The following is a 19734-nucleotide window of genomic DNA, read 5'->3' on the forward strand; positions in this document are numbered from 1 at the left end:
TGTGTAAGAGCTTGGTCTGATTTTATTTTATGTATCTTGGGTTTGCTGGGACCTCTATTATACTACTTGCTAGACAATAATTCATACTTTTCTATACAGATTTCCTTTTTGTAAAAAAATACACTTTTGGAACTTCTTAAAGGATATTTAGAAAGCCTTATTTGATGTTAAAATGAGTTCATAAACTGCCAAGAGTACATAGAATTCAAAACTATTTTTATTCTGTTGCCGAGTATCCTCTCAATTCTGAGTTCACAGTTCTGTTTGTCTGTGACGACTGATGACAACACAATATATGTAAACCAGGTAAACATAGAAAGGCAATGATAGAATAAGGAGTGTGACTCCTTGATTTGATCCTGTCCAGATTCTTGAGTCTCCTAGATAAATTAGTAGTACCATGGAAGCCTAAAATAAACATTAAAAGCAGGAGGAAAAAAATATTTAGTAAGAAGAATTACTTCAGATAACAAACAACCTTTGATAAATTTCTCAGTGGTTTTCAGTTCTGGCTGGAACATAGTGAAATCCTCTGGAGGCTGTTGTGTAAAGTCATTTAGAAGCCTTATACATTTTCTTTGTATTCTACCTGTTCACAGTTTTGGTTTTTGGTTTGTTTTTTGTTTTTTCATCTGTAGCCAAGCGAACTGATGCCCAAACTGAAAGAAATGGCAGCTACAATGGATGGGTTCCATCGATCATTTGAATATATCCAGGATTATGTCAACATATATGGTTTAAAAATTTGGCAAGAGGAAGTGTCTCGTATTATTAACTACAATGTGGAGCAGGAGTGCAATAACTTCTTAAGAACAAAGGTGCCCCTTCAAAAACAAGAATGAGTAAAAGTTGATAAATGTCTTTATATTTGGATTTCAAAGCTTGTGGCTGATTCAGCATATGTACCCCACTGTGCACAGTCCACACTGTTGTGACTTCAACTAAATATGCTAACTACTGTGTAAAACATCTGCCCTCAGCTTTTTCTGGATGGTTTCAGCATCCCCACTGCATTAGTTGTACATAAGGAGAGCAAAGTACCCCAAACAGAGTATTTTAATATCTCTTGCCTGTGAACAATATGCCTTCTCTCTTTCTCAAAGAAAACAGAAAATAACTACTTAATCATAATAGTCCTCTCTATATCTGTTGTTAGTCATCAGAACACAAGCTTAGAAAGATTGCAGTAGTTACCAGCTCTTTTTTTATGATATTTCACAAGTGGTGGAGTGAATAGATCTTATATTCAGCTAACAAAATGATGGCTAGTCTTACTGCAGAAAGGAGGAGGTGGAATTCTCACCAGAAATGTAGGTAGTTCTCTCAACCTCCACACTTACCTTTTGCTTGCTCTTTGTCATAAAACTCATTCTTCTCTCTGATTTATTTTATCTTTATAGTGTTCTGCTGTGTGCAATTTACAATATTATCTTACAATGTACTACTTTTAAATTAAACAAAAGGAATCAAATTTCTAAGTGCATTAAAAATGTGCAGTGGTAACACTGCAAATTACTCTAAAACTTATTTTTCAGATTCAAGACTGGCAAAGCATATACCAGTCTACTCATATTCCTATACCAAAATTCACACCTGTGGATGAATCTGTAACATTTATTGGTCGACTTTGTAGAGAAATCCTGAGGATCACAGACCCAAAGTAAGTACTGCGTGTCACAAGCTGTATTACAGCACCACACGTTGGATTGCTTCACCATATACAAATAAAATACGCAACAGTTTGTCCATAGCTGTCATGTCACTGTCTTCATCTAAAACCAAATTTACCCAATCCATTCTGTACATTTTAAGAACTAGTCTAGAAAAGTTCTGATTAAGAAGGAAAGCAGTGTGTTACACAAATAGAGCAGAGAAGAACCAGGGAAGGGTAGCAGAAACCTTGCAGAGAGAGGAGTAACTAAACATCACCTGAGATACTTAGAGAGTCTTTCTGATCTCTGCCTGAATAAAGATAACTCATCAGTCAGATTATCACAGGAACTGTCTGGAGCTTATTCTGAAGTATTTGCTTGTTTAATTTCTCCTCAGAATCACATGTTACATTGACCAAATGAACACCTGGTATGATATCAAAACTCATCAGGAAGTAACCAATAGTCGTCTCTTCTCGGAGATCCAAGATACTTTAGGTACCTTTGGTCTCAATGGTTTAGACAGGCTGCTGTGCTTCATGATTGTAAAGGAACTGCAGGTAATTTTGGACTTTGGTTTCTCAAGGTCATGATGCTTTCATTGTTTAATAACTTCTAGTGAAATGAAAAATCTGTTCATTTTTGAAATGGTAAATTGAAATCAAAAGCATTTGAAAAATGTGTGTTCAAACCCAAAGGTAAGAATTTCAGTTATAGATATAATTATGGAAGTTGATACTCTTGAATAAATGGTGCTGTGTAACACAAGCTTATGCATTACATTAAACGGTGGTTTGCAAGGAACGCCTTTTGAAGGTGTACACTTGTGTGTACTTAAAAGTTGATCTCAGGTCAACTTCTCTTCTTCTGCTGAGATATCAACAAAGGATTAGATTATTTGGGTCTGCCATGATATAAATAAGGTGTCAATTCTGTGTAATGACTTTTTCCCTAATACTTCTATGTGAAACCAAATTTTTTTGTTTTCTGAATCCAGTCCTAGCCTGGTTAAAGATTTTAAGGACAATAAGTATTGATGAAGACAGTTCTTCCTCAAAAATTGAATTAAGAGTTGTCTACAGTGGGTACTAAATATTGTTGAGGGGGATCTGCTAATTGACCTAGCACTGAAAAGCACAAAGTCTAACTACAGAATTCCTCAACTCTTTGTGGAAATATTCTTTCCCTGCTGTTAAAAAATATGGCTCTTGTACCACCAAGATTAAGCATAGAGTACATATGTGAGGATTTTACTTACTTATTTCTTTCTTTTATTTAGAATTTCCTCAGTATGTTTCAGAAAAATATATGGCGTGACAGGACAGTACAGGATACCTTAAAAACACTTATGAATGCTGTCAGTCCTCTCAAAGGAATTATAGGTAAGTGCTTACTGGTTAAGATGAAGAAAACTGTTGTCTTTGTACACTTGCATTTGTTTCTCTTCTTACTTGTTCTTTTTTTAATGCCTCATCCCTTTTCTTTTCTCAGCAAATTCAAACAAGGTTTATTCCACAGCAATTGCAAAAACTCAGAAGATCTGGACAGCATATTTAGACTCCATAATGAAGGTATGTTTACGTGACTTAGTCATACACAGAATTCACTCTAGGATCTTTGGTTACATACTTTAATCTGCTAATTTACAATGTTGTATTATGTTGACCTGGAATTCTGTAACATTACAAGTGAAGCAGGGCTGGATTTGCAAGAGCTCCTGAGCTTCGTTTGTATGACAGCTCACACTCCACAAAGTGTTTAGGACTGAGATTCATATGTTTGCCAGAAGAGCGGTCTGGCACTAGAGATCTGATCTGGGAAGACCGAGTGAGTGCTCAGTATCAGGAGCTCTGAGAATCCCCTCAGTGCCTTGTGAACGTAATGTACCTAAGGCTGAAGTTTGGAGCAGTAGCGTTTCCTGAACTTGCCTTGTTCACACAGAAGGCAGTCTACCGTGCTAAAGATTTGAACAAGCTGTCCCATTAACATGTCTCTTTATCTTGTCTCTGTAGTGATATTTTGTGACTAGTGTCTTTCAGAGTGCTGTGAATGTTTGTTTATGTTACTGAAGAGAAGAGGAAGGTTCAGGGAAGGAAGGGGAAAGTTGACTGCAACAAGCATCTCTGATGGTTTTTATCCCTGCCATTGCTGACCCTAAGGTCTAGGGAGAGGTGGGGAAAAGAGTACAAGCATTTTCGCTTACCAGTGAAAAACAAGCAAGTAATGAGGGTTTTACACCTGTTAGCCTTTTAGTGCCCTTTTCACACTGCCTGTGTTTGCTACCATGAACTGTGTAAATCTTGAGTGCTGTGACTACTCCCTTTGGCTGCACTGCACTGTTGAGGTCTGCCAGTCCTGACTGCAGGCGGAGAAGGACTTGGGGGTAGTAGTGGAGGGTGTTGAGGGATGGTGATTTTCCCCCTCCGCTCTCATGAGACCCCACCTGCAGTGCTGTGTTCAGCTCTGGGGCTCCCAACATAAGAATGTCATGGACCTACTCGAGCGGGTCCAGAGGAGAGCCCAGAAGATGATCAGGGGACTAGAGCACCTCCCCTGTGAGGACAGGCTGAGAGAGTTGGGAGTGTTCAGCCTGGAGAAGAGAAGGCTCTGGGGAGACCTTACAGCAGCCTTCCAGGGCTTAAAGGGGGCTACAGGAAAGCTGGGGAGGGACTCTTGATCAGGGAGTGTAGGGACAGGACCGAGGGGTAATGGTTTTAAACTGAAAGAGGGCAGATTCAGATTAGAGATAAGGAAGAAATTCTTTACTGCGAGGGTGGTGAGGCACTGGCACAGGTTGCCCGGAGAAGCTGTGGATGCACCCTCCCTGGAAGGTTGGACGGGGCTTTGAGCAACCTGGTCTAGTGGAAGGTGTCCCCGCCCATGGCGGGGGGGTTGGAACTAGATGATCTTTAAGGTCCTTTCTAACCCAAATCATTCTGAGATTCTATGATGAATCAGTGTCCTGTTACTGAAATGAGGAAGTAGGTCCAACCAATATGTATGTCCTTGCTTTGGGCAGCCATACAAAGGCTGTTAGGTGTAATGAGGAGTTTGTGTAATTGATTTAACTGTAAATTGTTACGCGTTAAGTTTTTCCTTAGTTTGACTTTACTCTTCCTACATTGTGCTCAGTATAACACCCCACCATATTTTTGTTTGCTTGTTTCAATAGGTTGGTCAGATGCAGATTTTAAGACGACAGATTACCAATGAATTAAATTATTCCTGCAGGTTTGACTCCAAGCATTTGGCTGCTGCTTTGGAAAATCTCAATAAGTAAGAAGCAGAATGTGCTGAAGAGCTGCATGTATCACTGTGATGTAATTGTTATCAACTCAGCAATCCTTAAAATCTAAATTACAGCAAAATGTGGAGTCTGATTGTATTTAGGTTTTTGTTGATGAATATTTGAATTTGAACCCAACAAACATATCGAAAATAAATAACTTGGCAAGTAATTTGTATGAACATGCTAGTGGACAGTGCACCTTCTAATTGCATTTGGTTATACCTGGATTTGAGGTCATATTTGGATAAGAAATAAGAACAGTGAATATGTGTGGTGCTGATTCTGAATCGTGTATGATGTTTGTAAAAAGATATTCCAAAAAAGGTGGTTTACTCTTGCTTGTAACCATTTACAGGTTTTGTGTCTTCGAAGTTTTTACATTAATATGAGATAAGGCATTGTATAAGGCTTATTTGGTGATAATTTAAATAAGTATTTAATATAATCAATTTATTTTCCTTTTAGAGCAATACTGGCTGACATTGAAGCGCATTATCAGAACCCATCACTACCTTATCCTAAAGAAGACAACACTCTCTTGTATGAAATCACAGCTTATCTGGAAGCAGCTGGTATTCACAATCCATTAAATAAGGTCAGACTTACATTCCAGTGCTTGGTACAGTTTGCTTTTTCTAATTTACTGATTATTAACTGAGAAAAAAATTAACATGTGAAAGAAATGTGTTCCTCTTTTTTTTTTCCCCCTCAGATCTACATAACAACAAAACGTCTGCCATATTTTCCCACTGTCAACTTCCTATTTCTCATTTCCCAGTTTCCAAAACTTCAATACAACAGAAATTTAGGTATTGTATAAATTGTTGTTTGTCTAAATCTAATGAAAATCTATGTGAAATTATCTGTAGAAAAGATAGCAAAATTATCTGCATAGAAAATACTTGGTTTCTGACTTTAGTCCATGTGTCCAGGCAGGTTTGTTGTAATATTGAAGCCAAATACAGAGTATTCAAAAATACAGAGTAGGAAACAGAACCCAAACACCTGACTTTCTCATTCCATCCTATGCCTTAGTTAATATCATTAAGCTATTTGCTATGGAAGAAATGTAGTTGTTACATTAGCTTTTATGTGTGGGCAAGCAGAAGGGGAGGCACAGCAAAAAACATCATGAGAGTATATTATAAAGTTTGCCTCTGCTGTAAAGCATTTGTTCTATTTTATAAACATGTGTTGTTTTGGGTTTTTTTTCGGTGCAGGAGTGGTGTGCAAACGGCCAGCTGATCAAATTGACTGGCTTCCTTTAGTTCTGGGACTCCTTACCCTCTTGAAACAGTTTCACTCAAGATACACAGAACAATTCCTGGCTCTGATAGGTCAATTTATTCGTTCAACAATGGAACAGTGCACAAGGTATCCATGTTTTACTTTTTCCCTAAGTATCACCTCTGTGAAGAGGGCTTCATAGTAGTATCACTGCTTTTTCAGTATGTTTTTCTAGCAGAGTATATTTGACATAATAATAGCAATATATTTGACTAAATATAAGATTAAAATACTATTTCTTTTTGTAATGAAATCACATGGTACCCAGTGGAAATGGTGTTGTTTGAAGGCTGGCATTTTTGTGTAATTTTATCCAAATAACTGTTTGGCTAGTAAGAGTGTAATCTTTCATGGTGGTTTAATTTTAGCCAGAAGATACCAGAAATGCCTGCTGATGTAGTGGGTGCCCTCATGTTCCTGGAAGATTACATTCGCTACACAAAGTTACCAAGAAAGGTAAGAGAGAATTCCATGTCTCCTGTATGTAGCACTGAGCAGGGGTCCTGTTCAGGTGAGCTAAATCTTGGTTTATGCTGTGGTTACGTACTAGCAGTTTGATCACGTGTATCTGCTCTGGAACATGGCGCCATCTGAAAACAAATATCCAAAATAATGGACTTGTTAAGTTTGTCCAGAAAGCAATATTGACCCTTTTCAGATGTTCTGAAAAAGATTGGAATGGGTCATAATGAATTCTTCTACCCTGTACAAACTGCAAATTGTGTTACTTGTGTACTTTGTGTAACTGTTCCTATATTAGTCATGATATCCTTATGGAAAAATTATTTTCTAGAAAATACAAAGGGGATACAAAATACGGAAAGGATTTCAACTTTGTGTGGATTTAGGAAAAGTCTGTTCCGTTTAGTCTTCAGAGACTGTGTACATTGCTGGGGGGCTTTTGAGAAGGGAAGAAATAAAATGGAAGTTCTGAGATGCTGCAGAATTAAGTAATAATAAACTGAACAGTATTCTAAATGCAGGGCAAAAAGCTAAGTAGAAAGTCTTAAATTTTGGTGAAACACTATCTTCAGTCCTTGATTTCCTTCCCTTCCCTTCCTGCCAAAGCATAGATTCCCAGGCAGCTTCTTCACTTTGCATGCAAGGGGAGTTCTGAAAGTCTGGGCTTGTATTTTAGGGTTAAATGCAACTTAACTGCATTTGAGGATGATCTATTATTTATACATGGTATTAAAAATAAGTCGTAATCCCATTTGCTATAGGCGTTACCCCAGTGATTCTTGAATAAGCATTTCCCAGCTAATACAACTAAAAGAGAGAGAGATTCTTCCAGTTTCTCTCTTCTTCCCAGCCCACAGTGAGATGTAGCAGAAGTCCCCACATCAGCCTTGCAGCTGCTGTATCTGGTAGCTGTGCCCGCTGCCCCTTCAGCCTGGTGCTGTGTGGAGAAACAGCAGAGGGTGTCAGCGTTCCTCCAGCCACACAGTACCTGTGCTCCTGGCGCCTCCCCACAGCCCGGGGCTTGCCCTACCTGCCTGACACGGTGTTCTCCTTCCTCCCTTCCTTTGTGCACCAAGCAAGAACACATCCGGGAGCACATAATAAAGCCAGGTGGTTCAGGTCAATAGTGTTGTGTACTTGATGCATAGATTAGATGTGCTTGTTAATGGGGGAGTAGAGCATACAAATGAATAATGAGAAAATGAAGAAAATACTTACCCCTGCCTTCCTGTTTACTTCAGGTTGTTGAAGCACACGTGCCTAGCTTCATTTTTGATGAATTCAGAACTGTTCTATGAATATGAAGAAGGACCAAGTCTTTCCCCCAAACCTGAAACCAGGGAGCTGGGGACTGAGGATGAGACAAGTACAGCTTTTCAGATGTGTATCTTTTCTGTGCTTTAAGGCAATACTACAACTGTCTTTATGAAATGTAACCATCAGCTCTAGTCTATATAATTAATACTTGTTTAAATCTTGACGATACGCAATTTATAACTCATCCAAACAGTGTACATTTTGTACTGCACGTTATATAAATGCTGTATGTAATTGTTTATGTATAAATCATTTAGTTTTTTGTTCTGAAGAACTACTTGTGGAAGTTTGACTTTTGTATCCCAAATGAACAATGAAATTGGAAATAAAGGTGTTGGGTAGTTTGTCAGGACCGATGAGTCCAAAGTGTCAATTTTCCTGTTAAAAGAACCATGAGTGAGAAGGAATATATAGCGAAAAGAGGTTGGGGTCTGCCTCTGTACTACAAAAAGTTAATTTTCCTCTGTAGAGAATGGAAAAATAATTGAATATCCATGGCTGAAAAGTCTTGTGATACTATTTGAAGGCACAAAGATTTCTTTCAGTGCAACTGTGCTATGACAAATGGTGGGGACAAGGTGTTTATTCACAGAACTTTCAGTCTTGGTGTGGAACCTTTTACACCTGGCATAATTTTCTTGCTAGAGGCTGCTGGGGGAAAGCCAGGGGGGGATGTTGTGCGATCACTGGGACAGCTTGGTGCTTATCAGACTGGAAAAAAGGAGGCAAATGCAACAGCTGAAGGGAAATGTTACTCAGAAAAAGGCACTGGTGGCACTAAGACAAGCTGGAGGGGGTAAGTGGAACATTGACTCCTTGTTCTAGAAAGGAACATCAAAGGAGCTGTGCAGCCCCAGGATGCTGGTCCTGTCTGTGTCACCCTCTGGCTGCAGTGAAGATGCATCTTCTTCACCTGCCCCTAAATACCCCAACCTTTTCCCCTGGAAACAAGAAGAGGGAAGGTGTGGTCCCCCTCCACTATGGCTGACAAAGGGATGGGGGCAGGGAGCCAGCGTCTACCCCTTCCATTTGTGCTACAGCGAAGCCAGCCTAACAAATAACAGGTTAGGGCCCTGCTGGTTACCGGTGCAGAAGCAGCCCTAATTCATAGAAATTAGTCCCATTACCACAAGAATTAATAGATGAATATTAATGAATTTGGGAGGGGGGAAGGGTTGGATCAAGAAGATTTTGTAATCTTGCAACTAGCAGGGTACCCACAGTTTTTGGATGAGGTGAGGATTACGAGAGTGCCTGAACAGGTCACAGGGCTTGATCTGTAACAGATTGTCCCCTACTAGGGGAAAACACTGCATTGGTCCCTGACCAGCTTGGACCCTGGAGCTCGCGGCAGTGAGGACTGTGACTGCTCCCCCCCACCAAGCCTATAGCCTTCAAACAGCAGCGGCTGCTGCCGCAGGGATACCTGCACAGCCCCACGAGTCGTCACAGGGCTGTGGCTCAGCCCTCGGAGCAGTGCAGCCCCTCCCATGTCTGTCACCTGCTCTACTTACCTTAATGATAACCTGCAGACTGATCCTGCCCTGCGGGATATCGGGGAGGCACTGAGCAATGGGGGCATTCTTGAGAAATTAGTGAGGGCATTCTTGGGAAATTAGTACACAGACCAGCAAATGAAGTGCAATTCTGGGGCATCATTTGGAAAGGAGCCTGCCAGATTATGGAAACAAATAAAACTTCATACAGCTGAGCCCCAAAACACAGTTGATGTGCAGTGCTTTGTAGGATTACTGGGGTGCTGGCGCCAGTTTATCCCACACTAAGCACAGGCTTTAAGGCCCCTGTATAATGCAGTGAGAAAGAGGAACCAGTTTTTATGGAGGAAAGATGAAAAAAGAGCTTTTGAATGAGCCCAGCACTCTGCCCTGCAGTTGTGCTGGGACCTAGGCAGCCTTGCAGACCTTTTGAGCTGGATGTCCTTGTTTCAGGAGATGATCTTGCACATTGGAGTTTGAGGCTGAAAGGTGAAGGAATGCTGCTAGCTTCTGCCTGGGCTCAGGCAGCCCCACCACACACACAGACACACACCCCCCCCACCTCTTCCCCCCTCACCCAGCAAAGCACGTCAAGGCAGTGTAAGGATGCTGCCTATCATCATGGAGCAGATCCTCCTGGAAACTATGATAGGGCAAGTGGAAAATAAGGAGGTGATTGGTGACAGCCAACATGGCTTCACTAAGGGCAAATCATGTCTGACAAATTTGGTGGCCTTCCACGACAGGGTTACAGCGCTGGTGGATAAGGGAAGAGCAACTGACATCATCTACCTGGATTTGTGCAAAGCATCTGACACTGTCCTGCACGACATCCTTGTCTCTAAATTGGAGAGACATGGATTTGACTGATGGACCACTCGGTGGATAAGGAATGGCTGGATGGTCACACTCAAAGAGTTGCTGTCAACGGCTCAATGTCCAAGTGGAGAGCAGTGACGAGTGGAATTCCTCAGGGGTTGGTGTTGGGACTGGAGCTGTTTAACACCTTTGTCAGCAATGCAGACAGTGGGATTGAGTGCACCCTCAGCAAGTTCGCCAACAACACCAAGCTGTGTGGTGCGGTCAACTCACTGGAGGGAAGGGATGTGCCATCCAGAGGGACCTGGACAGGCTTGAGATGTGGGACCGTGTGAACCTCATGAAGTTCAACAAGGCCAAGTGCAAAGTCCTGCACATGGGTCAGGGCAATCCCAAGCACAAGTACAGGCTGGGCGATGAGTGGATTGAGAGCAGCCCTGCGGAGAAGGACTTGGGGGTACTAGTGGATGGAAAATTGAATATGAGCCAGCAGTGTGTGCTGGCAGCCCAGAAAGCCCACCATGTCCTGGGCCACATCAAGAGCAGCGTGACCAGCAGGTTGAGAGAGGTGATTCTCCTGTTCCACTCTGCTCTTGTGAGACCCCACCTGCAGTGCTGTGTCCAGCTCTGGGGCTCCCAACATAAGAAGGACATGGACCCGTTTGAGCAGGTCCAGAGGAGGCCACGAAGATGATCAGGGGACTAGAGCATCTCCCCTGTGAGGACAGGCTGAGAGAGTTGGGAGTGTTCAGCCTGGAGAAGAGAAGGCTCTGGGGAGACCTTATAGCAGCCTTCCAGTACTTAAAGGGGGCTACAGGAAAGCTGGGGAGGGACTCTTGATCAGGGAGTGTAGGGACAGGACCGAGGGGTAATGGTTTTAAACTGAAAGAGGGTAGATCTAAGGAAGAAATTCTTTGCTGTGACGGTGGTGAGAAACTGGCACAGGTTGCCCAGAGAAGTGGCTGCCCCCTCCCTGGCAGTGTTCAAGGCCAGGTTGGACGGGGCTTTGAGCAACCTGGTCTAGTGGAAGGTATCCCTGCCCATGGCGGGGGAGTTGGAACTAGATGATCTTTAAGGTCCCTTCTGACCCAAACCATTCTCTGATTCTATGATCTGCAAAGCAAAACTTACTCAGCAAGGTGAGGGTAGCAGCCAGTATGCAGAACTCACGGTCATGATCTTCATATTAGACGAGACCCTGCCACCACTCCTGAGTTATGTACTGCCTTCTGGGTGGTATATAAGGCATTAACTCCATGGGTTAGTGTAAGTGGACAACTGGACAATACACCATGGTAGGGTCAGGATTTATGGAAGCTCTTAACACAGAAATATCTGAAGTTACACCTGTGGGTTTGACATGCTGATGCTCACATCACCCGGGGTGTCAGGGAAATGAGGCACACAATGCCACAGGTGATCAGTCAGGTCAAATTTGTGGCACTGCTTCCTCATACCCCATCCCCTGATGCTCTGCCACCCGATGATGAAGCTCTCTCTAAGTGGGTCCACAAAAAATTTGGCCACCTGGGTGTCAATGACAACTACAGATGGATTCGGAGCCAGGGCATCCCACGTACCCAGATGCCACTTGGGAGCCAGTGCAGCGGGGTGCTCTCTGTAAGGTGAGAAGGCTGAAGCTCCTTAGCAGCCTTACGGACAGCTCCGACGAGGGTGGGCGAGCAGCAGGAGGCTGAACGGCTTCATGCAATGGTAGCAATTCATGGATGGACAACACTGTGCTCATACTCAGCTTGCTTCATTAATTAACATTAATTTTTACTGGCTTTTTATTATATTTGTAAATTAAATTCTAGAATAATGTGAGCAGACTGGCACAGCCAGCACTCATCCTTTTTCTCAGTGCTTTTACGTGTAAGAGATTGAAAGCCTCAGGAGAAAAACTGCTAGAAAAAGAAACAGGACTGAACTCTTTGATGGTTCCTGTTTGGCCAATCCCCATCTTTACAGTGCTAGGCTGTACCCTTCTTGTCTCCATTGGTTTGCGGTGAATTCAGAAGTCCCCCATGAGGGCTGTCCAGTCCACCCTCCTGCTTAGAGCAAGGCAGCCAGCACAAGGTGCCCAGGGCTGTGGCCAGCCGGGTTTTGAGTATCTCCAGGGAGGGAGACTCCACAGCTTCTCTGGGTGACCTGCCCAGGTGTTTGACCACCTGAACAGTGAAAAAAGTTTTTTTCTAATGTTTAAATGGAATTTCCTGTGTCTCTGTTCATGCCCATTGCCTCTTGTCCTGCCACTGAGCACCACTTACTGTCACTGGGCTCTGTCTTCTTTACTCCCTCCATCCATTGGATATTTATCAACATGAATAAGATCCCCCTGAGCCTTCTCCAGGCTGAGCAGTCCTGACTTTCTCAGCCTCTCTTCATATGACTGATTCTCCAAACTATTAATCATCTTCATGGCCCTTCAGTACATCCATGTCTCTCTTGTACTGGGGAGCCCAGCACTGGACACAGCACCCAGATGTGTCTCACCAGGGCTGAGCAGAGGGAAGGATCAACTACCTCAGCCTGCTGGCAACACTCTGCCTGATGCAGACCAGGAGGCTGGTGACCACCACTGCAGGAGTGAACTGGTGTCCCCCAGGATCCCAGGGCCTTTTCTGCCAAGTTGTTTTCCAGCAGTTGTTGCAGTGCCTGGGGTCATCCCTCCCCAGGTGCTGGACTTCGTGCTTCCCTTTGCTGAACTTCATGAACTTTCTGTCAGCCCATTTCTCCAGCCTGCCCAGGTCCCCCAGAACAGCAGCACAACTCTGCACTGTGTCAGCTGCTCCTCATGGTTTTTTATCACCTGCAAACATGCCAAGGATCCACTGGGCATTAATGAAGATATTAAATAGCACTGACACCAATATCAATCCCTGGGGTACACCACTAGTGACTGGCCTCTAGCTGAACATTGTGCAGCTGATCGTGATCCCCTGGGCCCAGCTATTGAGCCAGTTGGTTAAGCTTGGGTTTCCCTTTGTAAATCGATGCTGACTACTGCCAGTCACCTTCTTGACCTTTGTATGTTTGGGAATGGTTTCCAGGTCTGTTTGTTCCATCACCTTCCCAGGGACTGTGGTGAGGATGGCTGTCCTGCAGATTCCCTCATCCTCCTCCTTGCTGTTACTGAAGACAAGAGTAATGTTTGCTGTTGTCCAGGCCCCAGGATCACCACCACCATTCACAGAGAATTGAGAGTGGCCTCACACTGACACCTGCCAGCTCTCCCCACACCCCAGGGTGCATCCCACCAGCTCCCATGGGCTTCTTTAGAGCCATGTTGTTTAAATATGTTCCCCAACCTGGTCCTCCTCTGCTGAAGGACTGAGTACTGATCTGTGGGGTTTGGCACTGCCAAGTGTTCTTGTTTCACCTGTTCCCAGCTCAGCCTTTGCAAAAGCTGAACCTGTGTCACAGTACCTTGGCTTTCAGGGGAGAAAGCTGTGCCAGCAGCTGGCTTTGTTAGGAGTACAGCCCTTCCCTCTCCAGCAGGGAGAGGCTTCCCCAACACCCATCTCCCTGCCCATGCAAGAGCTTTGGCATGTTCATGTCAGCCAAGATACAGCATAGGCTTTGCCTCTGGCATCCAGTGCCCGTCTGGCCTCCATGTCTCCCTCCAGGTATGACAGATGCACTTCCTCTGTGTAAGTGAGCAGCACTTTGGTTCAGGCATCACTGACAAGAAGGCCTGACTGAAATCAGTCTGGCTGTGCAAACCGTGAGAACTGTGCTAGGCCACATCGCCTCGGGAATTAAGTCTAGGACACATCAGGAGCTAAGAGTGTCAGCGCAAGCTGAGACTAGACATAATTAAAACTGGTACAGCTGCACTCCTGCGCATACACCGAAGCGGGGTTTGACTACAAGTTAATCACTACACTATAAAAATCTGTAGCCCCTTCAAGCCCCTTGAGCTCTCCTGCACAGCAACAGGCTGCACGGCGGTGATCTCCCCCTTGAACAGGGCTGCCTCTCAAGGTTACACCTCGAGATTGGAAGACCCCTTACCCAGCATCTCATATCTATAATGAGGCAAGTGACATTTTACATTAGGCCTGAAGGTATATTGCATGCTAGCAACATTTTTATATCCACCTATTATTAGAAGTGTTGTAAGTAGTAGAGTGCTTGACCACTGTCTAATCGCCATCTAAATTATCATTTAAATCATCCTCAAATCAAATCACTCTTTAACTAACATTAAATTATTGCTTAATCACCATTTGATTACCATTTGATTTTCAGTCATCAATTGATTAACATTTGATCATCATTTGATCATTAATAAAATCCTTTTAGTTAACCCCGTAATGATGACGTCTCTTAATAATTCACCTGCAACACCAGATAAGCAAATGGAGGTGTACAGCAAGAGAAAGCGGGAACACAGTGGCAAGATTGCAGAAAAAAAAGGAGAAATTGGATGAAATGGGGGAAGAGGGGAGTAGGTGTCACCCAGCATTATTAACCTGAAGCCTTTAACATCTAACCCATGCTAGAGACACGTACCCCTACTTTAACAGGTAGGAAAGCAAACAGCAGCCAAGGAAGAATACAAACTGGTGTCAAACTATTTTTTCCTTACTTGAATTTAAAGGTTTTCCTTTATAAAGCTCTGAACTTCCCAAAAACAAATACAAATATCCTGTCCCCACCACAGATGTACAGTTTCCTAAAGTTGGTTAAGATAAGTTAAAACACACGGAAAACTCTTAACACATTAGGGCTTTTGTTATTAAAGCAATTATTTATGATCAAGCTTCAAGTCTTAGGTCCTGTTTTGGAGTTACACTGGACCCTGGGGGAAAAGCAGATTACAAGGGGCAGTTCAAGGGCAGTGTAAATTACTGCTGTGACTCAGCAAGCAGAAAAATCAATAATGATTTTATTATTAAGGAAAAACTAGTGGTCACAGACAGACTAGAAAAAAAACACTGGAAAAATGCTTGTAATTAGTTTCTGCAGCTGATGTAGCCCATAAACATCAGCAGGTGTCTTTCCTGTGCTTTAGTTCATCACAGTATGCCTCAGCAGGGAATATATCCCTGCATTTCTTCTTTAAAACATTATATTATGCTTCAGGTCTCCATAATGCTTTTTGAAGACCTGACTCTGAACTTATCTGCTTTGGGACATATCCATGATGCCAGAGTTAACCAGTATTCCTCCCTGGAAATTACCATCTCATGCTTTATTCGAATATAAACCACCAGTGCAAGGATTCCCTTTCACTTCAAGCATGTACAAACCAACTGGTACATAGCATTCCACAGAAGTCAAAATGCAATTTATGCCATTTTTAATTACAATGCTTAATTTTAACTCCTGTGTCTCTTCAGACAGAAAAATTAATACTTAGAATAATGATAGAGGTATGATTCTAGCAGACATCAATTGGTTATATCCATGATATTTTCCCATCCTTCCATAATCAAAATAAGTAGAAATCCACAGAAAACAAGGCTTCCAGCTTTCACATTTTGTACTTTTTAACAAGTAACAACAAATAAGGCAATGAAAATCCATTTATATACAAATGAAGTAATATCAAACAACATCCTCCAACTTCAAATTCTTCATCTATAAATTTTTTGTAATGCAAAAATTAAGTATCACACAAGAATTAAAAAACTAAGTTCTTGACTCCCAAGAAACCCCACCGGAGCAGGGACTCATGAACAAGCTGGCTATTTTGTGGTGCTGAAATCACTGCTCTGCACAGAGGGTGCCGGTCACCCCACGCCACTGCGAACCCCATCCCTGGGACGCCAAACAGCAGTGGCAGGAGCCTTCCTGCATGGGGTCACGTCCCACCACTGCCCCGAAACCAGAGCTGCCACAGCTATAGCTCACCCTACAGCCAGTTCCACCACAAGCTATTTGGTTCCCATTAGCATTGGTGGGAATTAAGAGCAAGTGAGTAGTAGTATGTTTAAAACATAATTCTCAGTTCACATTCCAGCGTGAAACAAAAGACCCAATATATTGCATTTACTCCTAAGTTTGATAGTGGCAGACAGCGTTGTCTCCCAGCACCATTATCCGTTGCTTAATTGTTTAACCAGCCCCAGGGAAGCTCATTAGCTGACTTGAGAGAAGCTTGACTAACAAGACTCCCACTCAGATCTGCCCGGGGGATGATTGCATTTATCTAGCCTGCATGTTAGTGGGGCATTTGAAACTCCTTCCTGAGGAGAGGAGGCATCTGTAACTTGCATCTCCACCCAAAACAAGAATATCCATGGAGACTCTTCCAGCATTAAAAAAGAAACATGCCCCAGCGCAGGACTCCCTCCCGGCCACACTCCCCAGTGCTGCAATGGCTGTACAAGGATAAAAGATTTTGAAGCCTCAAGCATCACATAGGGCTTTCAAAGCTGATGTTATGCACTAGGCTAATGCAGATACAACCTCCTCTCTGTATGCTTGTGTCTTTTAAACCTAATGCTGTGTTCGTCTCTATTTTGCATTTGGCAAATAAGCACCTTCATTTACTTGTCCAAATATAACTGAATAAAATCAAGATAATCCTTTCTACAGGTATGCTGGTCCTTAAAAGCAGGTTATAAGGATATTTTTAAGGTGTGCAACTCCCCAGAGTATTGTTCCAGATCATCAAAAGGGTCTTCTTAGCAGTATCAGGCAGTGATGACTGGTAAAGCAGAAGTCTGAGAGGATAAATGTCTTCCTGTTACAGGTTTTAATTTATCTGAGTATAAAGATGGTATGTGACAAACATGGTAGCTGACAGGTACTGTGTAGGCATCATATGGAGTAGAATGATGCCGGGTGATGTTGATGTGATCAGACACATGAAAACAAGAGACCTCTGATTTAAATGCCTCAAGCTGGGCTTGCAAATAACATCTATATGCACTATTTGTTTCCAGATGTCATCTGCAGTAGAAACTAGCTGTGGACAAGATAAAAAATGCAGACACCACATACATTATTGAGAGACAGAGTGGTTCTGTGTATGCTCTATAGCAATTAGCAAGCATACTCTGTGTACAGAGGAAACCATGGTACGTCAACATCCAGTTTCCACCACTGTGTAATGACCTCTGGTTACCAAGTTACTGTATGGTCAAACCTGAGCCAAGGCAGTGCCACTTTACAGCTCGTGTTTGACAGATAAAGGCAACTGGAGTTGAAAACCTGGGTACTGGATCTGATTCATGTCTGGTGATGGGAGGAGAAATGGAGACCTCGGAGAAAAATGCAATATAGGCAGCAGTCATTAGTCAGAAAACTTTCTGGCATGGGGCAAGGTATCAGAGAGTACAAATGACCACCGACATCCCACAGCAGCCTGTGGAAGAAACTTCTCCTGCCTCCTGTTAATTCTCACTTGAAAGAGAAAACTCAACTAGAAAAAGCAGTATAAGGCTAAAGGTCAATAGAATCGCTTCCGACCACTGGAGGTGGTAACAAGGACTGAAGGGAAGATTGAAACAGGGACACCCAAGATGGTTTCCTGCACATGATAGTATCTCATCTCAAATGCTTGAAAGGTTTATCCAGCTACAACAGCATGTGCACCAAAATGTGATCATTGTCAACAAAATGCATTTCAGTCCACCATTTCAACGCACATTCCAAAAAGCAAAGCAAAAATTAGTCAAGATCAAAGCACATCCACCACATTCTCAAAATAGCAACCAATTTCTTGGTATCAGTGGCCTCTTCTGCAAGAGTGTCCTCCAGCAGACATGAGGACAAAGCACATGATAAAACGACCACTGTTCTGGCATGGAAAATGCAGGGTCACCAAATATATCCAGTCATAAGAAAGGTGGTAAATCTTTGTAATCTAAAACCTTAATAACAGGGTTTTATTTATCTTGAAATATAGGTGGGGGATATGTTTATGCTGTACCTCCCACACAAAAAGTATATGAACCAGTTGTTGCTAGGCTCAGCACTATGCCCAGGAAGCCCCACATGTTCATTCGGGTCCAGGATCTCAGTATTCACTCCACAACTTCATAAAACGTGTCAGGACCCATCTTGTGATACAGGAACCACCCGGTACAGCACGGCTCACACCCAATGTTAAAGAAATTTCTTTATCCCAGGTTTCCCATAGCAGAGTCTCAGGCATTGAATCCTATAAAAATAATTTATTCAGATAGTACAGAGGAAAAAGAGCTTGAGCTGGGTGCTTCTGGAGGGGGACCCTGAACAAAGAAATCCTTGGGCAATTATACCCTGTCATGGCCTGGATTGGAAGCCCAAGAGAGTCACAACAGTTCTGTGATCCCATTGGGTTAAATTAAGATGAAACGACCAGTTAAAATGTTTTACTCGCAGTAGAAAACAATTTAAACTTGGAAAAGGATAATAAGGAAGGTGGTCTCCTATAAATCTATAAGAAAGAAAAGAAAGGAAAGAAAAGAAAAAGAAAGGAGAGAAAGACAGTTAAAGAAATCTGGATCACCACCCCTGGATCCAGCGTTGTCTCAGGTCCGGTAATCCTGGGTGGTGGGTGCACACCCAGCAAAGTTCCTGTCACCTTTTAAGTTCATCTTATCAGCTGATTAGCATACTAGACAAAGAGAGGCATGAACTCATTTCCATGAGAGAAAAGGAAAAAGGTGGAGCATGGGTTCTGAGCATACACTGAGGGGGAATGGCGTGCACCATCCCTTGTCCAATTGAGTTGGTGGTCATGCTCACCTTGGCCACCTTTTTTATCCTCAGTCCCCACATTTTTGCTGACTTCATGCTTCTTGAGCAATCATCTGGCTTCTGGGGCAGAAATGATCACCTCTTATCAGTTCTTATCACCTCTTCAGTGGTGAAGTCGAGAAGCCTTAGCAAGGCCTGCATGGTGTCTGGCTTACACAATACAGCCACACAGTGTCGAGTTTACACAATGAAGACAGTGATTAGGGGTCCTTGTGCTTGATGGGAAACATTTGGTTTCACCCAGTCCAGGTTTCCCCCTTTGAGGCTTATCTAAGGCGTTTGCCAGTACAGCGGTAAGGGAGTGGGAGGTGCATCTTTCGATACACTCCCGCTTCGTTGGGTGACATTCCTTAGACTAATCACAAAGGCCACAGCTTGTCCTTGAGGTTTTCTGTGTCAATAAATGTTTGAGGCATTACTCCTTTCAGTTCCTTACATACCCTTACAATCTAAGTTCCCCTCCCCTCATGCGATGGTTTGGTCCAATAGTAATATCTGGGTCTGAGGTCTTCTTGTTCCACATTGCATCCTTTCTCCATCTCTAGGCTGACTGTTCCTTTTCTTATCTTGAGGATGCAGCTTCTGCTGACCGATGTGGCTACCTTATTTTTCCTAGGAGGCACCGGTCTCAGGGCCTTTAAACTATTTGTGCATGAGAACAAAGGAGTAACCAGGGGAGTCCTTGGAGTAATCTGGCAATCCCAATGTCAGA

General features: G+C 43.0%; 1 protein-coding gene across 6 annotated transcripts in view; it reads left to right on the forward strand.

The window, feature by feature from the left end:
• Positions 1-8359, forward strand: part of WASHC5 (WASH complex subunit 5) — a 29680-nt gene extending 21321 nt beyond the window's left edge. For 4 of the 6 annotated variants that reach the window (XM_074842319.1, XM_074842487.1, XM_074842411.1 and 1 more), the window contains 11 exons: positions 639-818; positions 1536-1660; positions 2050-2212; positions 2932-3034; positions 3144-3223; positions 4825-4928; positions 5407-5536; positions 5654-5750; positions 6162-6315; positions 6597-6684; positions 7932-8359. In XM_074842319.1, the coding sequence (XP_074698420.1) occupies positions 639-818; positions 1536-1660; positions 2050-2212; positions 2932-3034; positions 3144-3223; positions 4825-4928; positions 5407-5536; positions 5654-5750; positions 6162-6315; positions 6597-6684; positions 7932-7988 (1281 nt within the window). In that variant the 3' untranslated portion in view covers positions 7989-8359. Of the gene's footprint in view, positions 1-638; positions 819-1535; positions 1661-2049; positions 2213-2931; positions 3035-3143; positions 3224-4824; positions 4973-5406; positions 5537-5653; positions 5751-6161; positions 6316-6596; positions 6685-7931 lie in introns of those variants that run through there. The other 2 variants (XM_074842654.1, XM_074842735.1) reach the window with 2 other exon arrangements.
• The last annotated feature ends 11375 nt before the right edge of the window (positions 8360-19734 follow it).

The sequence above is a fragment of the Strix aluco genome, chromosome 1 (genome assembly GCF_031877795.1).
Source record: "Strix aluco isolate bStrAlu1 chromosome 1, bStrAlu1.hap1, whole genome shotgun sequence".
Taxonomy (NCBI): Eukaryota; Metazoa; Chordata; class Aves; order Strigiformes; family Strigidae; genus Strix; species Strix aluco.